This window comes from Oncorhynchus masou, mitochondrion, assembly GCF_036934945.1.
Source record: "Oncorhynchus masou masou mitochondrion, complete genome".
NCBI classification, from domain to species: domain Eukaryota; kingdom Metazoa; phylum Chordata; class Actinopteri; order Salmoniformes; family Salmonidae; genus Oncorhynchus; species Oncorhynchus masou.
Window position 1 is genome coordinate 1 of NC_008747.1, and position 16,652 is coordinate 16,652.

Below are 16,652 nucleotides of genomic sequence, written 5' to 3' on the forward strand. Positions count from 1 at the left end.
ACGGCGTAAACATGTACATTTGTAAATGTTATAACCTGTAAACCCAATGTTATACTACACCTATGTATAATATTACATATTGTGTATTTACTCATATATAACACCTCACGGGTAGTACATTATATGTATTATCAACATACGGTGATTTTAACCCCTCATACATCAGCACAACTCCAAGGTTTACATTAAGCAAAACACGTGATAATAACCAACTAAGTTGTTTTAAACTGATTAATTGCTACATCAACTAACCTCCAGCTAACACGGGCTCCGTCTTTACCCACCAACTTTCAGCATCGGTGCTACTTAATGTAGTAAGAACCGACCAACGATTTATCGGTAGGCATACTCTTATTGATGGTCAGGGGCAGATATCGTATTGAGTCGCATTTCGTGAACTATTCCTGGCATTTGGTTCCTAAGTCAAGGCCTATCCTTAAGAAACCAGCCCCTGAAAGCCGAATGTAACGCATCTGGTTAATGGTGTCAATCTTACGACTCGTTACCCACCAAGCCGGGCGTTCTCTTATATGCATAGGGTTCTCCTTTTTTTTTTTTCCTTTCAGCTTGCATATACAAGTGCAAGCAAAGAAGTCTAACAAGGTCGAACTAGATCTTGGACCCCAGAGGACCCATGTATCATGGTGGAATGATATTCTATAAAGAATCGCATACTTGGATATCAAGTGCATAAGGGCAGTTATCTCCTTCACAGATATAAGAACTCCCCGGCTTTTGCGCGGTAAACCCCCCTACCCCCCTAAAGCTGAAAGATCCTTATGTTCCTGTTAAACCCCTAAACCAGGAAGTCTCAAATCAGCGTAATAATTTTATATACATTAATAAACTTTTGATGTACTTTATTGCATTTGGCACCGACAGCGCTGTAATACGTACACTTTCATAATTAAAGTATACATTAATAAACTTTTCGATCCATTTAACAGCACCTGGCACCGACAACGCTATCATAAATGCCATTTCCCGCACAACCCGCTGCTGGCGTAGCTTAACTAAAGCATAACACTGAAGCTGTTAAGACGGACCCTAGAAAGTCCCACGAGCACAAAGGCTTGGTCCTGACTTTACTATCAGCTCTAACTAAACTTACACATGCAAGTCTCCGCATTCCTGTGAGGATGCCCTTAATCCCCTGCCCGGGGACGAGGAGCCGGTATCAGGCACGCCCAGGCAGCCCACGACGCCTTGCTAAGCCACACCCCCAAGGAAACTCAGCAGTGATAAATATTAAGCCATAAGCGAAAGCTTGACTTAGTTAAGGTTAAGAGGGCCGGTAAAACTCGTGCCAGCCACCGCGGTTATACGAGAGGCCCTAGTTGATAACTACCGGCGTAAAGAGTGGTTATGGAAGATACTTGATAAAGCCGAACACTCCCTCAGCCGTCATACGCACCTGGAAGCACGAAGACCTACTGCGAAAGCAGCTTTAATTATGCCTGACCCCACGACAGCTAAGAAACAAACTGGGATTAGATACCCCACTATGCCTAGCCGTAAACCTTGATAGAAATATACAATTGATATCCGCCAGGGAACTACAAGCGCCAGCTTAAAACCCAAAGGACTTGGCGGTGCCTCAGACCCACCTAGAGGAGCCTGTTCTAGAACCGATAACCCCCGTTCAACCTCACCACCTCTTGTTTTACCCGCCTATATACCACCGTCGTCAGCTTACCCTGTGAAGGTCCCATAGTAAGCAAAATGGGCAAAACCCAAAACGTCAGGTCGAGGTGTAGCGCATGGGGTGGGAAGAAATGGGCTACATTCTCTAAATTAGAGCACTACGAACCACACTGTGAAATCAGTGTCCGAAGGTGGATTTAGCAGTAAACAGAAAACAGAGAGTTCTCTTGAAACTGGCTCTGAGGCGCGCACACACCGCCCGTCACTCTCCCCAAGTTCAATATATCCTTCTAACTAAGAAGTTAACCGAACAAAGGGGAGGCAAGTCGTAACATGGTAAGTGTACCGGAAGGTGCGCTTGGAATAACCAGAGTGTAGCTAAAATAGCAAAGCACCTCCCTTACACCGAGAAGACATCCGTGCAAATCGGGTCACCCTGAGCTGACTAGCTAGCCAACACACTTGGTATAACACCACAACATAAATACCCCAATAAAACTTAGAATTAAGTAAACAAACCATTTTTCCACCTTAGTACGGGAGACCGAAAAGGAAATAATTGAGCAACAGAAAAAGTACCGCAAGGGAAAGCTGAAAGAGAATTGAAACAACCCATTTAAGCCTAGAAAAGCAGAGATTAAATCTCGTACCTTTTGCATCATGATTTAGCCAGCAAACCTGAGCAAAGAGAACTTTAGTTCAGGCCCCCGAAACTAGACGAGCTACTCCGGGACAGCCTATTATAGGGCTAACCCGTCTCTGTGGCAAAAGAGTGGGACGAGCCCCGAGTAGAGGTGATAAACCTATCGAGCCTAGTTATAGCTGGTTGCTTAGGAAATGAATAGAAGTTCAGCCCCCCGGCTTTCTTAGGACCTTAAAGTAAAACTAATATTGTCCCAAAGAAACCAGGAGAGTTAGTCAAAGGAGGTACAGCTCCTTTGAACAAGGACACAACCTTAACAGGCGGCTAAGGATCATAATTAATAAGGTAACCTGTTACAGTGGGCCTAAGAGCAGCCACCTGCACAGAAAGCGTTAAAGCTCAGACAGATATAAACCTCTTATCCTGATAACAAATCCCACCCCCCTAACCGTACTAAGCCGTTCCATGCCTCCATGGAAGAGATTATGCTAGAATGAGTAATAAGAGAGAACAACTCTCTCCCAGCACATGTGTAAGTCGGATCGGACCCACCACCGACAAATAACGAACCCAAACCAAGAGGGGACTGTAGGCCAGAATAAACACCGAGGAAAACCTACACCAACGAATCGTTAACCCCACACAGGAGTGCCCCCAGGGAAAGACCCAAAGGAAGAGAAGGAACTCGGCAAACACAAGCCTCGCCTGTTTACCAAAAACATCGCCTCTTGCAAATCAAAGCATAAGAGGTCCCGCCTGCCCTGTGACTATGGGTTTAACGGCCGCGGTATTTTGACCGTGCGAAGGTAGCGCAATCACTTGTCTTTTAAATGAAGACCTGTATGAATGGCATCACGAGGGCTTAGCTGTCTCCTCTTCCAAGTCAATGAAATTGATCTGTCCGTGCAGAAGCGGACATAAGCACATAAGACGAGAAGACCCTATGGAGCTTTAGACACCAGGCAGATCACGTCAAACAACCTTGAATTAACAAGTAAAAACGCAGTGACCCCTAGCCCATATGTCTTTGGTTGGGGCGACCGCGGGGGAAAATTAAGCCCCCATGTGGACTGGGGGCACTGCCCCCACAGCCAAGAGCTACAGCTCTAAGCACCAGAATATCTGACCAAAAATGATCCGGCAAACGCCGATCAACGGACCGAGTTACCCTAGGGATAACAGCGCAATCCTCTCCCAGAGTCCCTATCGACGAGGGGGTTTACGACCTCGATGTTGGATCAGGACATCCTAATGGTGCAGCCGCTATTAAGGGTTCGTTTGTTCAACGATTAAAGTCCTACGTGATCTGAGTTCAGACCGGAGTAATCCAGGTCAGTTTCTATCTATGAAGTGATGTTTCCTAGTACGAAAGGACCGGAAAGAAGGGGCCCATGCTTAAGGCACGCCCCACCCCCACCTGATGAAGGCAACTAAAACAGACAAGGGGGCACACCAAATTGCCTAAAAGAACGGCGCGCTAAGGTGGCAGAGCCCGGTAATTGCGAGAGGCCTAAGCCCTCTTTCTCAGAGGTTCAAACCCTCTCCTTAGCTATGATCACCACCCTAATTACCCACGTTGTTAATCCACTAGCCTACATTGTACCCGTTCTGTTAGCAGTTGCTTTCCTCACACTACTCGAACGAAAGGTCCTTGGATATATACAACTTCGTAAAGGACCAAACATTGTAGGTCCCTATGGACTGCTGCAACCCATCGCAGACGGCCTAAAATTATTTATTAAAGAACCAGTTCGACCTTCCACTTCCTCACCCTTTCTATTTCTCGCTACACCCATACTTGCCCTTACACTTGCACTTACTCTATGAGCCCCCATACCTATTCCTTACCCTGTTACAGATCTTAACCTTGGAGTACTATTCGTTCTTGCACTATCCAGCCTAGCCGTCTACTCTATTCTAGGGTCAGGCTGAGCATCAAATTCCAAGTACGCTTTAATTGGAGCCCTCCGAGCAGTAGCGCAAACCATTTCCTACGAAGTCAGCCTGGGCTTAATCCTACTTAGCGTAATTATCATCACCGGCGGATTTACTCTTCAAACCTTCAACGTAGCCCAAGAAAGTATCTGACTACTAGTACCAGCTTGACCACTTGCCGCCATATGATACATTTCTACCCTCGCCGAAACAAACCGTGCACCCTTTGACCTTACAGAAGGAGAATCAGAATTAGTCTCGGGATTCAATGTAGAATATGCTGGAGGACCCTTTGCCCTATTTTTCCTAGCCGAATATGCTAATATCCTTCTAATAAATACACTTTCAGCCATTCTATTTCTAGGCGCATCCCACATCCCCGCCTTCCCAGAATTAACTGCCCTAAACCTAATAACGAAAGCTGCCCTTCTCTCCGTTGTATTTTTATGAGTACGAGCATCCTACCCACGATTTCGATACGATCAACTTATACATTTAGTATGGAAAAGCTTCCTACCGCTAACTCTGGCCCTTGTACTATGACATTTAGCACTTCCCATCGCACTGGCAGGCCTCCCCCCTCAGCTTTAGCCCAGGAATTGTGCCTGAATGCTTAAGGACCACCTTGATAGCGTGGCTGATAGGGGTTCAAGTCCCCTCAATTCTAGAGAGAAGGGACTCGAACCCATCCTCAAGAGATCAAAACTCTTGGTGCTTCCACTACACCACTTTCTAGTAAGGTCAGCTAATTAAGCTTTCGGGCCCATACCCCGAATATGTTGGTTAAAATCCTTCCCTTACTAATGAATCCCTACGTACTCACCATCTTAATCTCTAGTTTAGGGCTAGGTACAGTCCTCACCTTTGCCAGCTCCCACTGACTACTCGCATGAATAGGCCTAGAAATCAATACCCTCGCTATTATTCCAATTATAGCACAACAACACCACCCCCGAGCAATTGAAGCAACAACCAAATATTTTTTAACACAGGCAACCGCCGCAGCAATAATCCTTTTTGCTAGCACCACCAACGCCTGACTAATAGGGGAATGAGAAATTCATCAGCTATCACACCCTCTAGCAACCACAACAGCAATATTGGCCCTTGCCCTCAAACTTGGACTAGCACCCGTTCACTTTTGATTACCAGAAGTCCTTCAAGGACTTGAACTCACTACAGGACTAATCTTGTCAACCTGACAAAAACTCGCACCTTTCGCACTTATAATTCAAGTAGCCCCATCCATCGACTCTTCCCTACTTATCGCAATCGGCCTTATATCTACACTAGTGGGAGGTTGAGGTGGACTCAATCAAACCCAACTACGTAAAATTCTAGCATACTCTTCAATTGCACATCTTGGGTGAATAGTATTAATCTTACAATTCGCACCCTCCCTCACACTCCTAAGCCTCTCCCTATATATTATCATAACATCTTCAGCATTCCTCACACTAAAAACCAATAATTCCCTAACTATTAATGCTCTCGCAACTTCATGAACTAAGTCCCCGACCCTTGCCGCATTAACCGCTCTTGTATTGCTATCCCTTGGGGGTCTCCCCCCTCTTTCAGGCTTCATACCAAAATGACTTATTTTGCAAGAACTAACAAAACAAGAATTACCACTAATTGCCACACTAGCTGCTATAACAGCCCTCTTAAGCCTTTACTTCTACTTACGACTCTGCTACGCCTTAACCCTCACTATTTATCCCAATACCCTAACTGCCACCGCTCCCTGACGCCTCAACTTTACCATATTTACCTTGCCCCTTTCAATTATTACTATTTTAGCCCTAGGATTACTTCCACTCACACCAGCTGTGAGTGCAATATTAACTTTGTAATAAGGGCTTAGGATAGCACTAAGACCAAGAGCCTTCAAAGCTCTAAGCGGGAGTGAAAATCTCCCAGCCCTTGTTAAGACTTGCAGGACTTTATCCCACATCTTCTGAATGCAACCCAGACACTTTAATTAAGCTAAAGCCTTTCTAGGTGGGAAGGCCTCGATCCTACAAACTCTTAGTTAACAGCTAAGCGCTCTATCCAGCGAGCATCCATCTACTTTCCCCCGCCACCGGGGGGCGAGGCGAGGGAAAGCCCCGGCAGGCTATTAGCCTACTTCTTCAGATTTGCAATCTAACGTGTGGTACACCACAGGGCTTGATAAGGAGAGGAATTAAACCTCTGTCCATGGAGCTACAATCCACCGCTTAGGCTCTCAGCCACCCTACCTGTGGCAATCACACGATGATTTTTCTCAACCAACCACAAAGACATTGGCACCCTCTATTTAGTATTTGGTGCCTGAGCCGGGATAGTAGGCACCGCCCTAAGTCTACTAATTCGAGCAGAACTAAGCCAGCCAGGCGCTCTCCTAGGGGATGACCAGATCTATAACGTGATCGTTACAGCCCATGCCTTCGTTATGATTTTCTTTATAGTTATGCCAATTATGATTGGAGGCTTTGGAAACTGATTAATTCCCCTAATAATCGGGGCCCCAGACATAGCATTTCCTCGAATAAATAACATAAGCTTCTGACTCCTTCCCCCATCCTTTCTCCTCCTCTTATCTTCGTCTGGAGTTGAAGCTGGCGCTGGTACTGGATGGACAGTTTATCCCCCTCTAGCCGGAAACCTCGCCCACGCAGGAGCCTCTGTTGATTTAACTATTTTCTCCCTTCACTTAGCTGGAATTTCCTCAATTTTAGGAGCCATTAATTTTATTACGACCATTATTAACATAAAACCCCCAGCTATTTCTCAATACCAAACTCCACTTTTTGTTTGAGCTGTACTAGTTACTGCTGTACTTCTGCTACTTTCCCTCCCTGTTCTGGCAGCAGGCATTACTATGCTACTCACGGACCGTAATCTAAACACTACTTTCTTTGACCCGGCAGGTGGAGGAGATCCAATTTTGTACCAACACCTCTTTTGATTCTTCGGACACCCAGAAGTCTATATCCTCATCCTCCCAGGTTTTGGTATAATTTCACACATCGTTGCATACTATTCCGGTAAAAAAGAACCCTTCGGGTACATAGGAATAGTCTGAGCTATAATAGCCATCGGATTGTTAGGATTTATCGTCTGAGCCCATCATATGTTCACTGTCGGGATAGACGTGGACACTCGTGCCTACTTCACATCTGCCACCATAATTATCGCTATCCCCACGGGAGTAAAAGTATTTAGCTGACTGGCCACACTACATGGGGGCTCAATCAAATGAGAAACACCACTTCTTTGAGCCCTGGGATTTATTTTCCTATTTACAGTGGGTGGACTAACAGGTATTGTTCTTGCTAACTCCTCATTAGATATTGTTCTACATGACACTTATTACGTAGTTGCTCATTTCCACTATGTTCTATCTATAGGAGCTGTATTTGCCATTATGGGTGCTTTTGTACACTGATTCCCGCTATTTACGGGATATACCCTTCACAGCACATGAACCAAAATCCATTTTGGAATTATATTTATTGGTGTAAATTTAACCTTTTTCCCACAGCATTTCCTAGGCCTTGCAGGAATACCACGACGGTATTCTGACTACCCAGACGCCTATACGCTATGAAACACTGTGTCCTCAATTGGATCTCTTGTTTCCTTAGTAGCTGTAATCATATTCCTATTTATTCTTTGAGAGGCCTTTGCTGCCAAACGGGAGGTGGCATCAATCGAATTAACTTCAACAAACGTAGAGTGACTACATGGATGCCCCCCACCTTACCACACATTCGAGGAGCCAGCATTTGTCCAAGTACAAGCAAACTAACGAGAAAGGGAGGAATTGAACCCCCATGTGCTGGTTTCAAGCCAACCGCATAACCACTCTGCCACTTTCTTCTATAAGACACTAGTAAAATAGTCTATTACATTGCCTTGTCAAGACAAAATTGTGGGTTAAAACCCCGCGTGTCTTAAGCACTTAGCTATAATGGCACATCCCTCACAACTAGGATTCCAAGACGCGGCCTCCCCTGTTATAGAAGAACTTCTTCATTTCCACGACCACGCTCTTATGATTGTTCTTCTTATCAGCACACTAGTGCTTTATATCATCGTAGCAATAGTCTCTACTAAACTTACTAACAAGTATATCCTTGATTCTCAAGAAATCGAGATCGTTTGAACTGTACTCCCAGCAGTAATCCTTATTCTTATCGCTCTCCCCTCCCTCCGAATTCTCTATCTTATAGATGAAATTAATGACCCACACCTTACTATTAAAGCAATGGGCCACCAATGATATTGAAGCTACGAATACACCGATTACGAAGACCTAGGCTTTGACTCTTACATAGTTCCCACTCAAGACTTAGTGCCCGGCCAATTCCGGCTTCTAGAAACAGATCATCGAATAGTTGTCCCTGTAGAATCCCCAATCCGAATTCTCGTCTCAGCTGAAGACGTCCTTCACTCCTGAGCCGTTCCTTCTTTAGGTGTAAAAATAGATGCAGTCCCAGGACGATTAAACCAAACAGCCTTTATTGCCTCTCGACCTGGAGTATTCTACGGACAATGTTCTGAAATCTGCGGGGCTAACCATAGCTTCATACCCATCGTTGTTGAAGCCGTACCCCTAGAACACTTCGAGAAATGATCCACTATAATACTTGAAGATGCCTCACTAAGAAGCTAAATCGGGAATAGCGTTAGCCTTTTAAGCTAAAGATTGGTGGCCCCCAACCACCCCTAGTGACATGCCCCAACTCAACCCCGCCCCCTGATTTGCTATTTTAGTATTCTCATGACTGGTTTTCCTAACTGTTATTCCCCCAAAAGTCCTCGGCCACACCTTCACAAATGAGCCTACCTCACAAAGCACTGAGAAAGCTAAACCTGAGCCCTGAAACTGACCATGACATTAAGCTTCTTCGACCAATTTATGAGCCCCACATACCTAGGTATTCCACTTATCGCTGTAGCATTAACCCTCCCATGAATTCTTTTCCCTACACCCTCTGCCCGATGATTAAACAACCGCCTAATTACACTGCAAGGATGATTCATCAACCGATTTACCCAACAACTCCTTTTACCACTAAATTTAGGGGGTCACAAATGAGCGGCTCTATTAACCTCCCTAATACTGTTTCTTATTACCCTAAATATACTAGGCCTACTCCCTTATACATTTACCCCCACCACGCAACTCTCCCTAAATATAGGCCTTGCAGTCCCGTTATGGCTCGCCACAGTAATTATCGGCATACGAAATCAACCCACTGCCGCCCTCGGCCATCTTTTACCCGAAGGGACCCCCGTCCCACTAATCCCTGTACTGATCATTATCGAAACAATTAGCCTTTTTATTCGCCCCCTCGCCCTTGGCGTACGACTTACAGCCAATCTCACAGCAGGCCACCTTCTCATCCAACTAATTGCTACAGCAGCCTTTGTTCTCTTACCTCTAATACCCACAGTGGCAATCTTAACTTCTATTGTTCTATTTCTACTTACCCTTCTTGAAATTGCTGTAGCCATAATTCAAGCATACGTTTTTGTTTTACTCCTAAGCCTCTACCTACAAGAAAACGTTTAATGGCACACCAAGCACACGCATACCATATGGTTGACCCAAGCCCCTGACCTCTAACCGGCGCAATCGCCGCCCTTTTACTTACATCAGGCACTGCAGTCTGATTCCATTTCCACTCACTCACACTACTTACCCTGGGTAATGTTCTATTACTTCTCACCATGTATCAATGATGACGAGATATTATTCGAGAGGGCACCTTTCAAGGACATCACACACCCCCAGTCCAAAAAGGATTACGATATGGTATAATCTTGTTTATTACCTCCGAAGTATTCTTTTTCCTGGGTTTCTTCTGAGCCTTCTATCACGCTAGCCTTGCCCCCACACCTGAATTAGGGGGTTGCTGACCCCCCACAGGTATTACAACTCTTGACCCCTTTGAGGTGCCCCTTCTTAATACTGCAGTCCTTCTAGCATCTGGTGTTACCGTTACATGAGCCCATCATAGCATCATAGAAGGTGAACGAAAACAAACCATTCAAGCTCTTACTCTTACTATTTTACTAGGATTTTACTTCACTTTCCTACAAGGTATAGAATACTACGAAGCCCCATTTACAATCGCTGATGGCGTATACGGCTCTACTTTCTTTGTCGCTACAGGATTCCATGGCCTACATGTAATTATCGGCTCTACCTTTTTAGCCGTTTGCCTTCTACGACAAGTTCAATATCACTTTACATCTGAACATCACTTTGGCTTTGAAGCTGCTGCTTGATATTGACACTTTGTAGACGTTGTATGGCTCTTCCTATACGTCTCTATTTACTGATGAGGCTCATAATCTTTCTAGTACTAATAAGTATAAGTGACTTCCAATCACCCGGTCTTGGTTAAAGTCCAAGGAAAGATAATGAACTTAATTACAACAATTATCACTATTACCATCACACTATCTGCAGTACTAGCCACTATTTCTTTCTGATTACCACAAATTTCTCCAGACGCAGAGAAATTGTCCCCCTACGAATGTGGATTTGACCCTTTAGGATCCGCCCGTCTACCCTTCTCCTTACGCTTCTTCCTAATCGCCATCCTGTTCCTTCTATTTGACTTGGAAATCGCCCTCCTTCTACCCCTGCCTTGAGGAGATCAACTCAACACCCCCGCCCTAACACTCGTCTGATCCACTGCTGTACTTGCCCTCCTTACTCTAGGCTTAATCTATGAATGAACCCAAGGAGGCTTAGAATGAGCCGAATAGGCAGTTAGTCCAAAACAAGACCCTTGATTTCGGCTCAAAAGACCATGGTTTAAGTCCATGACCGCCTTATGACACCAGTACATTTCAGCTTTACTTCAGCCTTTATTCTAGGGCTTATAGGACTCGCGTTTCACCGCACCCATCTTCTTTCAGCCCTTCTATGCCTAGAAGGAATAATACTCTCTCTATTTATTGCCCTCTCCCTATGAGCCCTTCAAATGGAAGCAACCGGCTATTCAGTAGCTCCTATACTTCTCCTGGCATTTTCAGCCTGTGAAGCAAGCGCAGGTTTAGCCCTACTAGTAGCAACCGCACGGACACATGGCACTGACCACCTCCAAAGCTTAAACCTTCTCCAATGTTAAAAATCCTAATCCCCACACTTATGCTTTTTCCAACAATCTGACTTAGCCCCGCAAAATGATTATGAACTACATCAATTGCCCAAAGTTTAATTATTGCCCTAGCAAGTTTATCCTGACTTAAATGATCATCAGAAACCGGATGGTCCTCCTCTAACCTCTATTTAGCAACTGACCCTTTGTCAACACCTCTACTAGTATTAACCTGCTGACTACTTCCCCTTATAATCCTCGCTAGCCAAAATCATCTCTCCCCTGAACCACTAAATCGCCAACGGGCCTACATTTCCCTCCTAGTTTCCCTTCAAACATTTCTAGTCTTAGCATTCGGGGCCACAGAAATTATTATATTTTACATCATATTTGAAGCCACACTACTCCCAACCCTCATCATTATTACCCGATGGGGAAATCAAACAGAACGTCTCAATGCCGGTACCTACTTCTTATTTTATACCTTAGCTGGTTCCCTACCCCTCCTCGTAGCCCTGCTTCTTATACAAAATGACAGTGGAACCCTATCTATGTTTACCCTACAATATATACAACCCATGCACCTTTTAACATGAGGAGATAAACTATGATGAGCTGCCTGCCTTTTAGCTTTCCTTGTAAAAATACCACTCTACGGTGTACACCTCTGACTCCCAAAAGCCCACGTAGAGGCTCCAATCGCCGGATCCATAATTCTAGCAGCTGTTCTCCTCAAGCTAGGAGGATACGGTATAATACGCATAATAGTTGTGTTAGACCCCCTAACCAAAGAACTAGCCTACCCCTTTATTGTCTTAGCCCTATGAGGTATCATTATGACCGGATCTATTTGCCTACGTCAAACAGACCTGAAGTCACTAATCGCATATTCTTCAGTAGGCCATATAGGACTAGTCGCAGGGGGTATTTTAATTCAAACACCCTGAGGATTTTCCGGTGCAATTATTCTTATAATCGCACACGGCCTAGCCTCCTCGGCACTATTCTGCTTAGCCAATACTAGTTACGAACGCACACATAGCCGAACCATACTACTAGCTCGAGGAATGCAAATGATTTTACCCCTTATAACCACTTGATGATTTATAGCTAGTTTGGCCAATCTGGCCCTTCCCCCTCTCCCAAACCTAATAGGAGAATTAATAATCATCACTTCTATATTTAACTGATCATACTGAACCCTAATCCTTACAGGACTGGGCACATTAATTACAGCAAGCTACTCCCTCTATTTATTCTTAATAACCCAACGGGGGCCCCTGCCTTCCCATATTATTGCTCTAGAACCCACCCACACCCGAGAACACCTACTCATTATATTGCACCTCATCCCAATTGTACTACTAATCCTAAAACCTGAACTCATATGAGGTTGATGTTTCTGTAGATATAGTTTAACCAAGACATTAGATTGTGATTCTAAAAATAGAGGTTAAAATCCTCTTATCCACCGAGAGAAATCTGTTGATAATAGAGACTGCTAATCTTCTGTCCCCTCAGTTAAATTCTGTGGTTCACTCGTGCTTCTAAAGGATAACAGCTCATCCATTGGTCTTAGGAACCAAAAACTCTTGGTGCAAATCCAAGTAGCAGCTATGCACCCGACTACACTCATCTTAAGCTCATCCCTTTTAATAATCTTCGCACTTCTAATTTATCCTCTTATCACCACCCTCACCCCGACCCTTCAGCACGAAAACTGAGCCCTTACTCACGTAAAAACCGCTATCAAGATGGCCTTCCTAGTAAGCCTACTCCCCCTTTTTATCTTCCTAGACCAAGGAACCGAAACTATCGTCACTAACTGACAATGAATAAACACCACAACCTTTGACATCAATCTCAGCTTTAAATTTGACCACTACTCCATTATTTTTACCCCAATTGCCCTGTACGTAACATGATCTATTCTAGAATTCGCATCCTGATATATACATGCCGACCCCAACATAAACCGGTTCTTTAAATACCTCCTCCTATTCCTGATTGCCATAGTTATTTTAGTAACCGCCAACAATATATTCCAACTATTTATCGGCTGAGAAGGAGTAGGGATTATATCATTCCTTCTCATCGGATGATGACACGGCCGGGCTGACGCTAACACAGCTGCTATACAAGCCGTAATCTATAACCGAGTAGGAGACATTGGACTTATCCTAAGTATAGCCTGGTTCGCAACAAACCTAAACTCCTGAGAAATTCAACAAATATTTGCTTCTTCAAAAGAACTAGACCTCACACTCCCTCTTATGGGCCTCATTCTAGCCGCCACCGGCAAATCAGCGCAATTTGGACTTCACCCGTGACTTCCTTCCGCGATAGAAGGTCCTACGCCGGTATCTGCCCTACTACACTCCAGCACCATAGTAGTGGCGGGCATCTTCCTGTTAATTCGACTCCACCCTCTAATAGAAAATAACCAAACAGCCCTAACCACTTGCTTATGTTTAGGAGCCCTAACCACCCTCTTCACCGCTACCTGCGCCCTAACACAAAATGACATCAAAAAAATTGTTGCATTCTCTACATCCAGCCAACTAGGACTTATAATAGTTACCATCGGACTTAATCAACCACAACTAGCTTTTCTTCACATCTGCACTCACGCATTCTTTAAAGCTATACTTTTCCTATGCTCAGGCTCAATTATCCACAGTTTAAATGACGAACAAGATATCCGAAAAATAGGAGGTATACACAACCTCACTCCATTTACTTCCTCTTGTCTCACAATCGGGAGCCTAGCACTTACCGGCACCCCATTTTTAGCAGGGTTCTTCTCCAAAGATGCTATTATTGAAGCTTTAAACACCTCCCACCTCAACGCCTGAGCCCTTACTCTTACCTTACTAGCCACCTCATTCACTGCCATTTATAGCCTCCGAGTTATCTTTTTCGTCTCTATAGGACACCCCCGCTTTACACCCATAACCCCTATTAATGAAAACAATTCATCCGTAATTAACCCAATTAAACGACTAGCCTGAGGAAGTATCGTTGCAGGACTTCTGATTACCTCGAACTTCCTCCCCTCTAATACACCCGTAATAACTATGCCCACCCACTTGAAATTAGCCGCCCTACTAGTTACCATCCTGGGGCTTATCATTGCATTAGAACTTGCATCACTAACTAGCAAACAATTTAAAACCACACCCAACCTCATTACACACAACTTCTCCAACATATTAGGGTTCTTCCCCGCCATCATTCACCGACTGGCCCCAAAACTAAACTTAACTTTAGGACAAGCCATTGCTAGCCAAATGGTAGATCAGACATGATTTGAAAAAGTAGGTCCAAAAGGAGTTATTTCTACTCACTTGCCCATAGTCACTACAACAAGTAATATTCAACAAGGCATAATTAAAACATACCTCACCCTATTTTTCCTTTCAACAACCCTAGCTGTCCTACTAACATTGACCTAAACTGCTCGAAGCGCCCCTCGACCTAACCCACGTGTTAGTTCCAATACCACAAAAAGCGTTAATAGAAGTACCCACGCACAGACGATTAGCATCCCCCCTCCATAGGAATACATCAATCCCACCCCACTCGTATCCCCACGCAAAACAGAAAACTCCTTAAACTCATCCACCGCCACTCAAGAAGTTTCATACCACCCACCCCAAAATAAGCCTGCCACCAACACCACCCCAACCGTATATACCATCACATACCCTAAAACCGAACGATCCCCTCAAGACTCTGGAAAAGGCTCAGCAGCCAAAGCCGCTGAATAAGCAAATACCACAAGTATTCCCCCCAAGTAAATCAAAAACAGTACCAAAGACAAGAAAGACCCCCCATGACCCACCAAAACACCACAACCCACACCCGCTGCTACAACTAAACCTAAAGCAGCAAAATAAGGTGCAGGATTAGATGCAACAGCTACAAGCCCTAAAACCAGCCCTAAAAGAAATAAAGACACAAGATAAGTCATAATTCCTGCTCGGACTCTAACCGAAACTAATGACTTGAAAAACCACCGTTGTTATTCAACTACAAGAACCTAATGGCCAACCTCCGAAAAACCCACCCACTCCTAAAAATCGCTAATGACGCACTAGTCGATCTACCAACACCATCCAACATCTCCGTCTGATGAAACTTTGGCTCACTTTTAGGCCTATGTCTAGCCACCCAAATTCTTACCGGACTCTTCTTAGCCATGCACTACACCTCAGATATTTCAACAGCTTTTTCCTCTGTCTGCCACATCTGCCGAGATGTTAGTTACGGCTGACTTATTCGAAACATCCATGCCAACGGAGCATCTTTCTTTTTTATTTGTATTTATATACATATCGCCCGGGGACTTTATTATGGCTCATACCTTTACAAAGAAACCTGAAATATCGGAGTTGTACTTTTACTTCTCACTATAATGACTGCATTCGTAGGTTACGTCCTTCCATGAGGACAAATATCCTTCTGAGGAGCCACTGTCATTACAAACCTCCTCTCCGCTGTCCCATACGTTGGAAACGCCCTTGTACAATGAATCTGAGGCGGGTTCTCTGTCGACAACGCCACTCTGACACGATTTTTCGCCTTTCACTTCTTATTCCCTTTCGTCATTACAGCTGCTGCAATCCTCCACCTTCTATTTCTTCATGAAACAGGGTCAAATAACCCAGCAGGAATTAACTCCGATGCTGATAAAATCTCGTTCCACCCTTACTTCTCCTACAAAGATCTCCTAGGATTCGCAGCTATACTTCTCTGTCTAACATCCTTAGCCCTTTTTGCACCAAATCTCCTAGGAGACCCCGACAATTTTACACCCGCCAACCCTCTAGTTACCCCGCCCCACATCAAACCCGAATGATATTTCCTATTCGCTTACGCAATCCTACGATCTATCCCCAACAAGCTAGGAGGGGTACTCGCCCTTTTATTTTCAATCCTTGTTCTTATAGTTGTTCCTATCTTGCACACTTCCAAACAACGGGGACTAACCTTTCGACCACTGACCCAATTCTTATTCTGAGCCTTAGTAGCAGATATACTTATCCTCACCTGAATCGGAGGCATACCCGTAGAACACCCATTCATTATCATCGGCCAAATTGCCTCTGTGATCTACTTCACCATCTTCCTAGTTCTCTCCCCCTTAGCTGGCTGGGCCGAAAATAAAGCCCTCCAATGAGCCTGCCCTAGTAGCTCAGCGCCAGAGCGCCGGTCTTGTAATCCGGAAGTCGGAGGTTAAAACCCTCCCTAGTGCTCAGAGAGAGGAGATTTTAACTCCCACCCTTAACTCCCAAAGCTAAGATTCTAAATTAAACTACTCTCTG

General features: G+C 44.6%; 13 protein-coding genes across 13 annotated transcripts, besides 25 other annotated features; 12 read left to right on the forward strand and 1 right to left on the reverse strand. All coding sequences in view use genetic code 2, as the record gives it.

Annotated features, from left to right (window-relative positions):
- Positions 1-998: a D loop (control region).
- Positions 999-1,066, forward strand: a tRNA (tRNA-Phe).
- Positions 1,067-2,012, forward strand: an rRNA (s-rRNA).
- Positions 2,013-2,084, forward strand: a tRNA (tRNA-Val).
- Positions 2,085-3,763, forward strand: an rRNA (l-rRNA).
- Positions 3,764-3,838, forward strand: a tRNA (tRNA-Leu).
- ND1 (NADH dehydrogenase subunit 1) lies at positions 3,839-4,813 on the forward strand. Its single transcript has one exon. It carries the CDS (start codon positions 3,839-3,841, stop codon positions 4,811-4,813), a length of 975 nt encoding a protein of 324 aa, YP_961369.1.
- Positions 4,814-4,817: 4 nt separating this feature from the next.
- Positions 4,818-4,889, forward strand: a tRNA (tRNA-Ile).
- Positions 4,887-4,957, reverse strand: a tRNA (tRNA-Gln).
- Positions 4,957-5,025, forward strand: a tRNA (tRNA-Met).
- On the forward strand, positions 5,026-6,075 carry ND2 (NADH dehydrogenase subunit 2). The gene has a single exon. It carries the CDS (start codon positions 5,026-5,028, stop codon positions 6,073-6,075), a length of 1,050 nt encoding a protein of 349 aa, YP_961370.1.
- Positions 6,076-6,077: 2 nt separating this feature from the next.
- Positions 6,078-6,147, forward strand: a tRNA (tRNA-Trp).
- Position 6,148: 1 nt separating this feature from the next.
- Positions 6,149-6,218, reverse strand: a tRNA (tRNA-Ala).
- Position 6,219: 1 nt separating this feature from the next.
- Positions 6,220-6,292, reverse strand: a tRNA (tRNA-Asn).
- Positions 6,293-6,325: an origin of replication (OriL).
- Positions 6,326-6,392, reverse strand: a tRNA (tRNA-Cys).
- Positions 6,393-6,463, reverse strand: a tRNA (tRNA-Tyr).
- A 1-nt stretch (position 6,464) lies between these two features.
- Positions 6,465-8,015, forward strand: COX1 (cytochrome c oxidase subunit I). The gene has a single exon. It carries the CDS (start codon positions 6,465-6,467, stop codon positions 8,013-8,015), a length of 1,551 nt encoding a protein of 516 aa, YP_961371.1.
- Positions 8,016-8,086, reverse strand: a tRNA (tRNA-Ser).
- A 3-nt stretch (positions 8,087-8,089) lies between these two features.
- Positions 8,090-8,153, forward strand: a tRNA (tRNA-Asp).
- Positions 8,154-8,177: 24 nt separating this feature from the next.
- On the forward strand, positions 8,178-8,868 carry COX2 (cytochrome c oxidase subunit II). The gene has a single exon. A coding segment is annotated over exon 1 (691 nt).
- Positions 8,869-8,942, forward strand: a tRNA (tRNA-Lys).
- A 1-nt stretch (position 8,943) lies between these two features.
- ATP8 (ATP synthase F0 subunit 8) lies at positions 8,944-9,111 on the forward strand. The gene has a single exon. The coding sequence runs from the start codon at positions 8,944-8,946 to the stop codon at positions 9,109-9,111; it is 168 nt and encodes a 55-aa protein (YP_961373.1).
- On the forward strand, positions 9,102-9,785 carry ATP6 (ATP synthase F0 subunit 6). The gene has a single exon. The coding sequence runs from the start codon at positions 9,102-9,104 to the stop codon at positions 9,783-9,785; it is 684 nt and encodes a 227-aa protein (YP_961374.1).
- Positions 9,785-10,570, forward strand: COX3 (cytochrome c oxidase subunit III). The gene has a single exon. The coding sequence runs from the start codon at positions 9,785-9,787 to the stop codon at positions 10,568-10,570; it is 786 nt and encodes a 261-aa protein (YP_961375.1).
- Positions 10,570-10,639, forward strand: a tRNA (tRNA-Gly).
- Positions 10,640-10,990, forward strand: ND3 (NADH dehydrogenase subunit 3). The gene has a single exon. The coding sequence runs from the start codon at positions 10,640-10,642 to the stop codon at positions 10,988-10,990; it is 351 nt and encodes a 116-aa protein (YP_961376.1).
- Positions 10,990-11,058, forward strand: a tRNA (tRNA-Arg).
- Positions 11,059-11,355, forward strand: ND4L (NADH dehydrogenase subunit 4L). Its single transcript has one exon. The coding sequence runs from the start codon at positions 11,059-11,061 to the stop codon at positions 11,353-11,355; it is 297 nt and encodes a 98-aa protein (YP_961377.1).
- Positions 11,349-12,729, forward strand: ND4 (NADH dehydrogenase subunit 4). Its single transcript has one exon. A coding segment is annotated over exon 1 (1,381 nt).
- Positions 12,730-12,798, forward strand: a tRNA (tRNA-His).
- Positions 12,799-12,867, forward strand: a tRNA (tRNA-Ser).
- A 1-nt stretch (position 12,868) lies between these two features.
- Positions 12,869-12,941, forward strand: a tRNA (tRNA-Leu).
- On the forward strand, positions 12,942-14,780 carry ND5 (NADH dehydrogenase subunit 5). Its single transcript has one exon. The coding sequence runs from the start codon at positions 12,942-12,944 to the stop codon at positions 14,778-14,780; it is 1,839 nt and encodes a 612-aa protein (YP_961379.1).
- On the reverse strand, positions 14,777-15,298 carry ND6 (NADH dehydrogenase subunit 6). Its single transcript has one exon. The coding sequence runs from the start codon at positions 15,296-15,298 to the stop codon at positions 14,777-14,779; it is 522 nt and encodes a 173-aa protein (YP_961380.1).
- A 72-nt stretch (positions 15,299-15,370) lies between these two features.
- Positions 15,371-16,511, forward strand: CYTB (cytochrome b). Its single transcript has one exon. A coding segment is annotated over exon 1 (1,141 nt).
- Positions 16,512-16,583, forward strand: a tRNA (tRNA-Thr).
- Positions 16,583-16,652, reverse strand: a tRNA (tRNA-Pro).